The 13,414-nt window shown below is 42.3% G+C and overlaps 1 protein-coding gene across 1 annotated transcript in view; it reads left to right on the forward strand.

Moving 5' to 3' along the window:
* Nucleotides 1-13,414, forward strand: part of RANBP17 (RAN binding protein 17) — a 249,739-nt gene that overhangs the window by 208,923 nt on the left and 27,402 nt on the right. The window contains exon 25 of the mRNA XM_054994554.1: nucleotides 2,685-2,851. Within this exon, the coding sequence (XP_054850529.1) occupies nucleotides 2,685-2,851 (167 nt within the window). The remainder of the gene's footprint in view (nucleotides 1-2,684; nucleotides 2,852-13,414) is intronic.

Consider the following 13,414-nt stretch of genomic DNA (forward strand, 5'->3'; position numbering starts at 1 on the left):
AACTCCCCAGAGAAGAGTTGTGAATGTTCACTTCCATTTGAAGCCAGTCAGAAATATGCTTCATACTTGGTAAGATTAAGAGAGTCTCGAGACTAATTGTAGCTATATTGTCTGCAAAAGCCTTCCAAAGACCTCAGGAGAACTTAGCTTTGGAAAAAAATGTATTGCAGTGGTGTTCAAATACAAGTAAACTTCAAAACAACATTTATGAAGCAGAACTGGCACAGCTCAACATTCCGGAGTCTAGAGGGAAGTTCTCAGATGCTCGCTTCAATATTGGCAAGCTTCCACATAGCACAGTTTAGGGGGATACACTTAATTGTGTCTATTGTAGGCTTTTCTTTTTTTCCTCCAAATGAATATTTTAACAGTTTAATGCTTGTGTATGCATGCACTTCTCCAAAAGCAAAGCATCCCAAACCAAACCTGTAATCTCTCAAAGTCTTACCCCACCAAGCCAATTAAAGTGCAGCGGTCAGCTTGCTAAGGAGCAGGTCAAATCCTTAAATACTGCCATGCTTCCGTGAACAGGATGTGTTATTTCTCATACTGGTATCATTTCAACATCTCCTTTCTCTAAGAAAAATAAATGATTCCAAATAGCAAAAAAAATTATGACTGATGCTGGAATTGTAAGAGAAGTTGCATTTGGATACAGAGTGACATAAGAGAAATCCTTGTATTAAGAAAGAGGACTGCAGGATCCAATAAGAAGAAATGGAATGAGATTGGCCAGATTCCATTTGCTGGTACATATAAACAAGTAGATTTTCCCAACACTAGAACAGCATGCATTGGAGTAAGGTAATACGGTGTGATGAAAATACAAGAGGTAGTGTTTTTTATCAGAAGAATAGGCTAGGGGCAGGGGGAGTTCTAGCTAGTGCAAATATTATAAATGTTCTCCAAGGAACAACTAGTTTGGTGTAGTGGTTTGAAGCGGTGGGACTCTTACCTGGAGAACCGGGTTTGATTCTCCACTTCTCCGTTTATAGCCAACTGTGTGATCTCAGGTCAGTCACAGCTCTCCGGAGCTCTCTCAGCCCGACCCACCTCGCAGGGTAATTATTGTGGGGATAATAATGATTTGTAAACTGCTCTGAGTGGGCATTAAGTTGTCTTGAAGGGCGGTATATAAATCAAATATTATTATTATGAAAATGATTGAGACAGTAAGTACATGGATTCTGTTGACTGTATTGAACTTACAAAGGTATAGAAGTGTTGCAATAAGCATGTTGCCCTACTTTGTGGTGGGAAAGGCAAACTGTTGCCTCACTTTATGCTGGTGGTGAGCACCAAAAGTAACATATGATTCAGAAAGACACATCAATGTGCATTGAATACAGAATAGGTTTTAGTCCTGTAATGAGTCTCCTTTGCTCTGACTTCGATTAGTAAAGATGTAACATGATCCCTGTGCTCCAGTTACTTGCAACATAATCCAAAAGCACTAGTAGAGACTGCATCATTATATTCAGATAATAAAAGGAAACCAAATTAAGTATCCAACTAGGCATTCCTTTCCTTTCACCTCTTACTCCACTTCCCATCTAAACAGAGCTTCAGTGTTTTGAGAAACAGAGTAATAGTTAGTTCAAATCCCCACACTGCCGTAAAGCTTGCTGGGTAAACTTGGGCCAGTTATGCTCTCTTTGCTACCCCATAGGGTTGTAGCAAGGATACAGTGGGGAAAAGAAATGGATTTGTGCTGCCCTGAACTCTTTGGACGAAAAGCAGGATTAAAAATATAGACCAGGGTCCCCAACCTGTTTAAGCCTGAAGGCACTTTTGGAATTCTGGTGGTGGTGGGTGTAACCACAAAATGCCTGCCACAGGAGGCGGAGCCAACCACAAAATGATTGACACAGGAGGCAGAGCCATACACTCAGAGGAAGCCTAAGTGCAAGGGAGAACTTTAAATATATGCTGCGAAAAGGAGAACTTTAAAAAATACGCTGTGAAAGAGGTGTGAGAAACAATAAAACCATCACTGTCATAGCAGCTGCTGCTGAAACAATGTTATTTTAATCTGCCTAGCCAATCAGATCTCCAGCGGATGCTGGGCAACTGCCCCACCTGGCTCCACTCACTTTCTAAAATCATTTATGCACCAGGAAAAGTGTCAACGGGCACCATAGTGCCCACAGGCACCATGTTGGGGACCTCCGATGAAGACAGATACTAGACTAATAAAGAAGTGAGTTTTGAGCACTTTTTAAAATATCTCCTTAATGTCATCAGGTATTCAACCTGTGTCTTTAGTTTTATTTGCATTTCTGATGGCGGAAGGGTTCGTGCTCAATTTTAAAGCAAGGAAACAAAATCATGTTTTATTCTCCAAGCACAAACTCTTCAGAATTCATAATTTCCTAGCAATAAAGAAACAGCTGGAATCCTGCAATTTGTAACACGCAGCAGGAGAGCTTGCAACCAGGCAGGCTATCAGTGGGGTATGGCAGTCCCCCTGTGCTGAGTAGAGAGCGAGATAAAGGGTCCGTAGCAGGAAATCTACTTTGGAATATGTGAAACCTGCAGAACTAGAGCAATCATAGGGTGAAACATGTTACCTAGCTATCTAATCATATTGCAAACTAGCGCTTTTCCTTTCTTCTTCAGTGCAGAACATTGTTAATAAATGAAAATTTCAGAAATAACGACATTTTATTTCATTGTGTGCACAGATACCATTGTCTCCTCCAGCTGTTGTGCTAGTTTAGACTACATTGTCACCTACCTCTACAAGCACATAGCAAAAGAAGGCAAGAAGCCCCTCAGATGTAGAGAGATTTCCCAAGATGGGCAAAGATTACTGCTCTTTATGCAACAGAATTCAGAAGTGCTGCAGCAGGTAAACTGAGGCAATGTTTTATTTTCATACGTTTTTCTATCTGTCTCTGTATCTCTCTCTTTTTTATCAGCTCTCATTTTCTTCATTGGAAATTCCACATGATGTTCCACAATTATTTCAAAGGGCATTTTGTTTTCCAAATGCAGCTTCTTGGTCTGCTTTTTTGAGGCAAAGAATGAGGGCATTTAAAAAACGTTTCCTGCTGTTTTCTCACTGAAAAATGTAACACCTCTCCCCCGCTGGGCTGCTCCCCTCCTCCCAGCAAGAAAGCCCCATATTTTCCCCAGCAGATGTGAACAATATCTTGTGTGGCAGGTGAGGTTAGACACTGTATGAAGGAGTGTGTCAAGGGTACCCTTCTCCACTTACATCAGCAGTGCCAAAATCAGAAGTGGCAAGGGTTCCCTGTCAGCTCTGATATCTGTGCTACTGCCATGGGAAGGAGCAAGATGGAAGTGAACTACCCAGAATGCAAGAGTACCCAAGGAGGCCTTCTTATTGCCTTCCTTCCTTCTTTGGTTTACACAGTCTGCTCCTATGTCTATGTGACCCTTCTAAACTGATCACACATTACCACGGCACCTCAGTTCCTAGGCGTTTATTCTGATCTTACATTCTTTAGGTTTATTCTGATGTATCTTTTACTTTGAGAGCAGATATTGGCAACAGTTTAATGATTCAGAGAAGACTGAAGGTCATAGGAGTGAGTTAAAATTGTGTTCCAGTTATTGGGGTGGATCCAGCCATCCGCCAAAGTACCTTCTTCTTCTCTCAACTTAAGTAGTTTCTCCTCCACAGAACAAGCCACTTAAGCTGGAGGAAGGCTTCCAGCTTTGCTCAGTGGAGTGGGAGGAAAGGACCACAATCAACCCCACTACCACAGATGCTGAAAGCTCAATTTCAGTTTTGGTACCAGAATTCTGATTTCCCAATGATAGATTCGTGGGGCATAATTAAGACTAGACCGTTAACTAAGTACCATGTTTAAATCACTCCATGGGTTTATGGGTGTAATCAACCCTACTAAAATTAGAAGAAGAGCTGGCAAATACTTGACTGAGCTAGCGCTTATACTCACGGCTAGGTAGCAGGGAATGGTGGTAACCATTTAAAACTCACCAAGGTTTTATCATCATTATTTACCGTTCCAATTACTTTATGTGATCTCTGTTGCCTCCAAATAAATCCAAATAGAAACCAGTATGCAGCATTTTATTTAGAGATGTATATAACAGGCGTTCTCATCAGCATGGTGATGTGTTGCCGTTACTGCTTCTCATGGCAACTTCCTGGAGGAAGTCGCTCTAGAGCATAAATTGGTTAGAACCTGGCAACACGTTTAGAATTCTCCTCCCGCTGAGTTCCCCAGTTTAGTTCACTCTGAGCACAGTGATTTGATCAGCAAGAATGGTATGTGGGCCTTGAGTCTGGATTTCTATGCATTTGCCTGCCTTGTGACCTGTTTTGTGTTAATGATGCTTGGCAATCCTTGAAATTTATAGGGTGTGAATAAGCAGCGATCTGTCTTTATTAGCTTCGCAATCTGCGGAATACATTATATTTAGTTTGAATGCAGGCTTTCAGGTATTCTTTTAAATATTAATGACTGGTCTCCTGTAGTCAGCATAAATATGATTTGCATTAGCACAAGTCATGCCGTATTGAGTGCCTCTGATGTCAGCCATTCAGTGTACTCATATCTGACATCATCTCCCGAGGTCACTGCCAACTTTGACCTTTCCCTTTGCACACAGTTTCTCGAGTCTCAGAAGCTCTTTTGAATTGATTTGAAATTTTGACTCTTCCCTTTATGAGGCAGTAAAATTGATAATTATTCAGATGGGAACTGAGTGCTGAGTGAAAAATCAATTCCACCCGCTCTCTGCTGCGTATAAAATTACTTCTGACTCTGCTGGTCTGAACGGATGGCCAAGGTAAAAGCAGCAGGCAGGGATAGTAGAAAGAGGGAGCTGGACGGAGCTAATAGCCTGAAGGGATGGCTTTTTGAGACGAGGGAGTGAGCCAGTTGGGGGTGGTTATCAGCCATGATGGGACTCATTGATTATATGTTTACATCAGGTTTCCATTGGGTTATAAATCAGCCCTGAATAGAAACAGAACCCAAGGCCTTGCTTCTTACCGGTGGGACCATGAATTAGATTATTCTCATTTTCACACTCAGATGAAAAGTGAGCCATTGATTATTCATCGGCAGGCCATTAAACCCTGGCTTGAGAGCTGATTTGACTATCAGGGAGGCTAATGAACAAGGCTGTTGCTTCACAACTGGAGGTTTCAGTTTTCTGGACAGCTGTGCCTTGTAAGTAATGCCTAACCCTATTAAAAGGAAAGGGTTATTACAAATTGCTTAACAGTGCTAGAGAAGTACACCCTAATGACTAATTGTACTGTGAGCTTAAAGAGGACTGTCAGTTCTTTAAAGTGATGCGAGGAAGCCAAATATTCCACCACCACCCCTGCCCCAGTTCAGTCTGCTGTCTTGGAAGCATTATTAAGCCGTGTTTCTTCTAAAGGACTGTCTTCTTCCCTATGTCTCTGAGCACCAACTGCAGTCTCCAGGCAGCCATCTTGTGACGATGCCACCAGTTAGGACGGCCCATCTGGCTCCGACCAGAGCTTGGGCCGCTTCCGTTGTGGCCCCAGCTCTGTGGAATGGGCTGCCTGAAGAGGTGAGGGGAGCTCCCACCTTGGAGATCTTTAGGAGGTGCTGCAAGCCTGCCTATTTGCCAAAGCTCCTTGAGGGGGTTTGAATGACAGGCATCTTTTAGGGAGTGGGAGGATTTGGGATTTATTTTATTGGATTTAACAGTAAATATTTTTAATCTATTATTGTAAGCTGTCTTGAACCACAAGGAAAGGCTGGGTAAAAATGTTTTAATAAATAAAATAAAGGGACCAGCTCTAAATATTTATGTATGTCTGGAAATATATTTGGTTTAATTAGTCGGAATGCGATGGCAGCAGGGAGTTCTTCCAGGGAGTTCTTCCAACAAGGTAATGTTGCACAGACTCAAGGAGTGCAGTCAATGGTGCAATTTAATTCTTACCAGTACTGTCAGAGACCTGAAAATGGACCGAGGGAGCTGATCTTTGTCCAAGGAGGTGAATAGCATCTCCTTGCCTCATTTCAGGTTGGGGGAAAAGCCATGGGGGGAGGCTTATATACACACTCTCTCATACTGCTGTTCTAATAAGCATTGGGCCCACAAGCACCTGATTTAAAAATGCTGGGATCTCCAATCATGGAACTCCCAGGGTTGCATCTGGTTAGGCCCTGGGCTTTTCAGCATGTGTTTTTTGGTCGGTTCTGGCCCCATACTGCTTTGGTATGATTTCTGTATGCATTTTTTTTGCATCTAATTTTTGCTTTGGATTTTTGGTTCCCCTCCCCCTTGAGTTTTTTTCTGGTTGTTTTGAGACCACTTTTACCCTTATCTTTTTCTGGCTACTGATTTTAAGTTGATTTTTTTCCTTGTGCATAATGGGGCCTGTGACATAGCCTGCAAGACGGGGCCTGCAAGACGGAGATGTTCCGCCAGGCATTTGGTGGGGACTAGGCTGTCCTCTCGCCGGCCATACCACTGAAGACCACCCACCACCCATGCAGGAGCTCATAAGTGTGACGCAGGGCATGATGCAAGAGGCAAGCCCTGCGTCTAAAATGCTGTATTTTAATATTTATATCCGCCAATTTTATTGTATATAGAATAATGTTTTAATGTTTTTATAATGTTTTTATTGTTTTTAATCTTCATGTAAAAATCATATGTTGTTACACCGCCCTGAGCCTGTCTGATGGGGAGGGCGGTCTAGAAGTGTAATAAAATAAAAAATAAATAAATAAATAAATAGTAAATTAGGTATTCAGAGCATGTCCTTCCAGCATGGTCTAGTGGTTAGAGTATCAGAATAGACTCCATGGTTATGCCAAGGAAGCTCACTGGATGGCCTTGGGCCAGTCACTCTCAGACACAGGGTGGTGGTTGTGAGGATAAAATAGAGGAAGGGAGAAGGATGTTGGAAGCCACTTTGGGTCCTCGTTAGGAAGAAAAGCAGGATACAAATGTTCCATTAATCTTGGAGAGGAAGCCACTTCTGAGATGGTCCACCAGGTAGATAACAAAGAGCTTTCAGGGGTTTTCTCCCTACTGGTTGGCTAACCTTGACTGCTGAAGCACGGAAATAAATTTGTATTGGACGCAGTTAGCGTTTCCCTCAGCAGCACAAGAGGAACTCTTCTAGAAAGTATTTTCCATGTTTGGAATGAAAGATGCCCTGCTGTGCGTCGTTTCTGATTTGATTATACATTCTTTTTTTGTTTTACTTCCCTGGCTGATACCGCTTTTAAGAGCTAATGCAAGCTTGTGCGGGATTGCAAAATGCAGCCGCCTTGAAACCAATATCTTTGTGGTTTTGTTTGCTTATTCCTTTACTGAAAATTACAAATACCAAAACTGCAATTCAGTTCCTGCGAAGGCTAAACAAAGCCCATGTCTTTGGTTTCAACTGTACTTCTGAAGAGGGAGGGGGGAGGAAATCCTTGAGTTGAAGAATTAATATTTGAACGACTTACACAAGCTGTCATCCTTATAAGTTTCTGCGACATCAGCAGAAGCCCAATGAATCCTTTTCTGCGATTAGGAAGCCTTATAGTACAGTCCTAAGGAGAGTGACTCCCGTCTAAGCCCACCGATTTCAATGGACTTAGACTGGAATAACTCTTCTTAGGATTGCGCTGTTAGAATAATAACTTTTCTGGGACACTTTTCATGTCAAGTATTCCAGATTTTGTGGTAGCTCTGAAAGGGAATCAGCCGCCCTTCCTGTTACTGAACACATAAGGTGTTTTGATACAGTCTTTGGTACTTTCTTCAGAACAAAAGTCTCGTTGTTCTCCTGATAGTAAGCAGTGGGAGAAACAACTGCATACCTAGCAGAGGGTTGTCAACTTACAAAAAGATTTAAAATCAGCCAGCCTCACAGGGGAAGATGTTAAAACGCAAAATTAATAAAATGCTTTAATGTTTCTCATGTTTTTCATAATTATTGTACGCCTGTTTTGTGTTCAGATAAATAGCCTTTGCACTGCATGGCACATTATCCTTTTTTATTTTTTCCCCCTAAGCCCAGCAGTGAAAACTTTTTCAGCTCACATCACAAACAGTTTTGTTAAGAATTAGTCTGTCATCCAGGCAAGTAGGTGGGGCTGGATTCAGCAATGTGTCAAGCAGAAGGCGCCAATTTTTCCTTTCTTTATTGCAGCCATTTCTGACCCTGGAAAAGTTGACTTCCGGGGTCACAGGGCCTATGTAGAGTAATAACTATGTGCGTTGGGAGGAGGAAGGGGACAAAGTCACTCCCTCCTGCCTCTTCTATCATGCTGTCCTTGCTCTGGATCCAACCTGATGGCTTCTCCCTGTGATGTCTGCTGTCTGGTAGAACTGGGCAGGGACATGGGAAATGGGACAGCACATAGCATTTATATTTAAAGGTTGCCTGTGTTTGTGTGGTATTTATGCATGAATCCACGTGGCATCACTAATCCCACTCAACCAGTCACTGCTGGAGCTTCAACAGGTGTGTCACTCTGTGAATGACAGGCTATGGCAGCCTGACCCCTGTACCCATATAGCAAGAAATCCAGGTTCTTGGTTAAAAGGTTTTATTCAGGAATCAAATCATTTCCATAGAAGGTCCATAGGATTACTCAACAGCAATGTAAGCAACTAAGCAGCAGACAATAACTTGATAGGAATAAGGAACTGAGAAGAGATAAGACACCTGTAGAATGTCTGTAGCAACAAAGCACTTACGGTATGAATAATGTGATATTAGGGCACAGCATTAACAATGATTCAGTACATAGAACAATGGCATGGATGTAGGGGTACAGACATGACAAGGTGAGAATTACCAAGAATTACTCAAGGTTTTGCTGTGGCTGGCCCAGGGCCATATTAACCCATGGCTGGGCCCCTAGGCTTTCAGGTATTTCGGGCCCCCTCCGGCACTTCAGTTTTTAACCCCACTACAGCTGACAACCTGACCCTGGTAAAGTAGGTGCTAGACCGCAGTTCATAGCCCTATATCCATGTAGTTCTTCAATACTGTAATATTTTGAAGTGAATAAATTTTTTATTATGTATTAAAATATATAATTTCTGGACAATTGTTTTAATATAAGAGACATTTGTTTCATTTCAATAAGGAAGCAGTTAATTATCTTATTAATAGAGGTTATATAAGAGAATCGATTAATTGTAATTTATGTGGGGGGGGTGCCTCAGCAAAAAAAATGGACGGGCTCCTAGTCCCTGCAGGGGCCCCTAGGCTGAAGCCTAGGCAGCCTTATGAATAATATGGCCCTGGCCTGGCCCCATTTTTGTGGAATGCCCTCCCCAAGGCTGATCTTCCAAAAACTCCTGCAAAACAGATACTGTTGAGGGGAGGGCTTTTGTAAGGGATAAGCTGGCAAAGCTGCCCTTATTGTAATGTTCTCTGTGAGCAACTTCTGTTGTTTTTATTGCTTTTTAACTGTGTTGCATGTGACTTACTGGGAAATTGCCTCGAGTCCTCCTTGGCAGGAGAAATGTAGGATCAAAGCATTTAAATAAACAAATTTGAAGGAACAATTTTTTAAAAAATAAATAGGCTACGCTTACGGTACACGAGGCCTGGAAATCTGAACTGCGTTGTGCAGTTCTGGTAGGAGTGGATAACTTGGATCCAGAGCCTCTTCTGAACTTCCGGTTTTCTTACTTAGTTTGGTTTTTTTTATATATATATATAATTTTTTATTTTCAATATCTAACATACAACTACTACATACATACATACCCTACAGAACAGTAACTACAAAAGACTACAATAACACAAGGGATAGGAAAGAGGAGAGAAAAAAGAGAGAGGGAGGGAGGGGTGGAAAAAAGGGGAAGGTACCCTACAAACACTAAACACTAAACACTACATTTCTGTTTTCCCTTCATACTGCCATTATTCAAAAGTTAAAGCTTTATATTATATTGATGGAGTGGTTGACCTTACTAAATGCAAATTACAATTTAATTTCAAGTTAAATTTTTCTTCCCCTCCTGGGTCCCGGACGGAGTTCTCTCTGCGCAACTGCAGCCGCAGTGCTCGTTTCCTCCCCCTCCCCCTCAGACTTCTTTTCGTCTTGCTTGGTGCACTGGAATTCTGGGTTCCTGTCCTCAAAATCCCTTAGTTGATCTTCTGATAATATCTTAAAGGCTTGATCTTTATGGGTGAACCAGATTCCTTCCGGAAATAACCATTTGTACTTTATTCCACGTTCTCTCAGAAGAGCTGCGAACTTTTTATACTTAAAACGTCTTTTCCGGACTAGAAATGGGACGTCTTTCAATATCTTAATTTTGTTGCCCAAGAAGTCCAAATCCGCATTGTATGAATTGTATAGGATAGTGTCCCAGATCCTCTTAGATGAAAAATCGATGATGATCTCGCGCGGCAACTGACGCTTCATTGCATACTTTGAAGTAGCCCGACGGGCTTCCAAAATGGCGCTTTTAACTTCTTCTTTAGTTGCCCTCGCGGGTGTCGCCAATAGTTCCGAGACAAGACCCCGTAAGTCCTCGTTTTCCTCCTCTTTCACATTCTGGAGGCGCAAAATTGTCTGTGTTCGTTCCACTTGTAGCCCGATCAACTGATTCTCCACCAGTTTAAGCTCTTTATTCGTAGCCTTCACGAGTGACGCACTTTCCCGAGCAGACTTCTCTGCCCCCCCCGCTGCTTCCTTGATGGTTTTCACTTCACTCTCAATTAAGCCCACCCTTTGATCTGTTTCATTCAGCTTGTCAACAAAGGGTTTTATAGCTTCACCAACCGCCCTCCGTACAATTTCCTCCAGCGATTCTCCCTTTAAGGCAGCCGAAACTGACTTGCCAAGGGCAGGACTTTGTTTTTTTGTTGCCATTTGGGGGGGGGGGGCGCCAACCAAATTTTGAGACTCAGCAAAGGGGAAGAGTGAGCCTTCTTAGCTTCAGATCTCACCTCTCCTTCACGTACGCTTGTAATAACAGAAGGAATTCGCTTACTTGTAGGCTCTCGCCTAGTTCTGCTCTTTGCCGTTTCTCATGGCCCGGCAGCACTCGAGGCGCCGCGCACGTCCGCCGGCCTCCGTAGGGACAAACGGGCAATTAACCCCCCGCATTGATCCCAGGGGGCTCTTCCCGCAGCGTCCCAGACCCAGCCTCCCTCACTGGGAGTTTTGGGGGCTAATCTTCGCAGATCAGCCGCCCGGACAGGGTGCTCGGCCGCTTCCTCTCGAGCCAGCGAAGAGGAGCGTCCGACATGGCGGAGAAAACGAAACCGAATCTTACTTAGTTTGGTTTTTGATGCAACATGATTAGTATATTTGTGTGAAGCCTTCTATAAAAATCAGTGTAAAGCCCTGCTCCTTACGCAGTGCAGTCCTATGCAGAATACTCCAGTCTAAATCCATGGAAATCAGTGGGATTTACAGTGCCAAGGATTGCGCTTCAGGGCTTGGAAAGCCCAGCTGTGTTATACCCATGATGGTACTAACGTGGTTCATGTGGCACGAATGGTTCTGTGAACCAACTCAAGCATACTGAATCACACCACGAAGAAGCAAGACAGTAGTCCAACAACATGATTTGGAAAATGCCAGAATAGAGTAAGGTTCATGTTCCTGCTTAATGTTACGAACCTGTTCTGTGCTGGCTAAAGCCTGTGGAGCATTTGGTAGCTCTAGTTACTGAGCCCAGAATCTAGTTGATATGTTCAGGCTTTCAACACATTTCAGCAATGTGATCCCATAGTATCATTAACTTCTTTATTAATGTGAAGGAAAGAAAGACAAAACCTGTATCCCAAACCAGCAGAGATCTGGGCAGCTAAGCTATTGAGGAAGGGGAATGCCACATTGAGTGAGCTCAAATTCTGTCTCAAAACTATTGTAGTGGTTCACATCAACTTAGATTTTTCAGCATTGATTATTCAGTGTCATAAATAATTTTGAATGAAGGTCAGTGCCTGAAATATTATTTGCACTTCTATTCTATAGCATTGTATGAAGGGAGGAGTACCTAAGGAACAGGGCAGGGCAGGATTGGAAATCCTACTCAATCCCCTTGCCCCAATATCTCATCTCCCTCCTCTGTTTTTTCATTTAGCTCGCTCTTAGCTGCTCTCAAAATTCCACCTTTCTGGAGCATATTCAGTCCTCATCTGACCATTTGTTTTAATACTAGTAATTTTATGTTGTTGTTGTTGTTGTTGTTGTATTTTTCCCCTTGGTGTGCCACCTTGAGCTGTTTTTTTTTAAATTTTCTAAATTAAAAAAAAATGTATTGCAGGTCCGTCTCCCCCGCCATTAATTTACAGAGTCCTTTTTTTCTCAGTACCAGGGTTGCTCCCAGGGTATGTGGAGACCCCATCTTTTCTGTGGGTGGCTCAGTTTTGGGGGGGGGGGAATCATAAAGGTGTTCTTTTTCAATAACAATACCATGCAGGCACGCCACAGCCAACAGCTTATACCAGAACGCAGTGCTTTCAGATACAAGTATAAAATAATATTGCATTCTTTTCTTTGGGCGGGGGGCGTTCACTATCTGGGACAACTTACCACTTTTTTAATTTCAGAGGCCATTAATTGACTTGTGTCGCAATTTGAAGCTTTTTTTTTTTTGTACTTTTTAAGAACTGGGGCATACTTTCCTCAGCTGCTGGGTTTGTTACACTGTTCACATGGGTGGTTTCCAGGGTCGGGTGGAAGTTTGGCTTTGAAAAGTAACACGTTTTGTATAGCTCATATATTGAAACAAAAAAAAAAGGCTGCAGTTTGGCTTTTAGAAAAAAAGAAATGGCTAGAGGTGTCAATGGGAGAGGTGTACCCTAAGGCTAGGCAGCTGGTGTGTGTATATATATATGTGTGTGCTTTTGTTTATCAGTTTCTGGTTTATGTACCCTTTAGGCCAGCAGATGAAACAATTGCTCCAACAGGGTCAGCTGCTGGTCAGAAGCAAAGTAAGAAAAGACTTTGCATGGAAACACGTCAGCCATCATTTTCACGCAGCTGGCACCTGCTACTGGTACACAGCAGGAGGGTTAAAGGTCAAAGAGGCAGTTGTTCTAAACTCAGTGATGGCTTAAAGGGACTTGTAGATTAATCTGCTTTATTAACTTCCGTATATTAGATAACTATTGCGGTGAATGAAAGCATGTCTTTCTGAATAAGTACCGTCACCTCTTTCTCTTTTAAATTGGCTTTTGAGTAATGAATATTAAATAGAATGCGTTTTCAGGGGTAATTAAATGAAAGCATTAGGATGCTGGTGTTTGCATCTTATTTGTAACTTTGTTGCATATTTATAACACGTTGCTTCCCTTTTTACTGTATTTAGAGGGGAAAGAAATAGGCAAGGTATTTTAAATTAATGGCTAAAACCACCCTGTGCTTACTCGATAATTATAATTTTCTTTTCAATCCTTTTGAAAATGGGGACGGAGATGCTGCAGCATTTTAGCATACATTTTGTAGCA

This window comes from Eublepharis macularius, chromosome 1 (assembly GCF_028583425.1).
Source record: "Eublepharis macularius isolate TG4126 chromosome 1, MPM_Emac_v1.0, whole genome shotgun sequence".
Classification (NCBI taxonomy): Eukaryota; Metazoa; Chordata; class Lepidosauria; order Squamata; family Eublepharidae; genus Eublepharis; species Eublepharis macularius.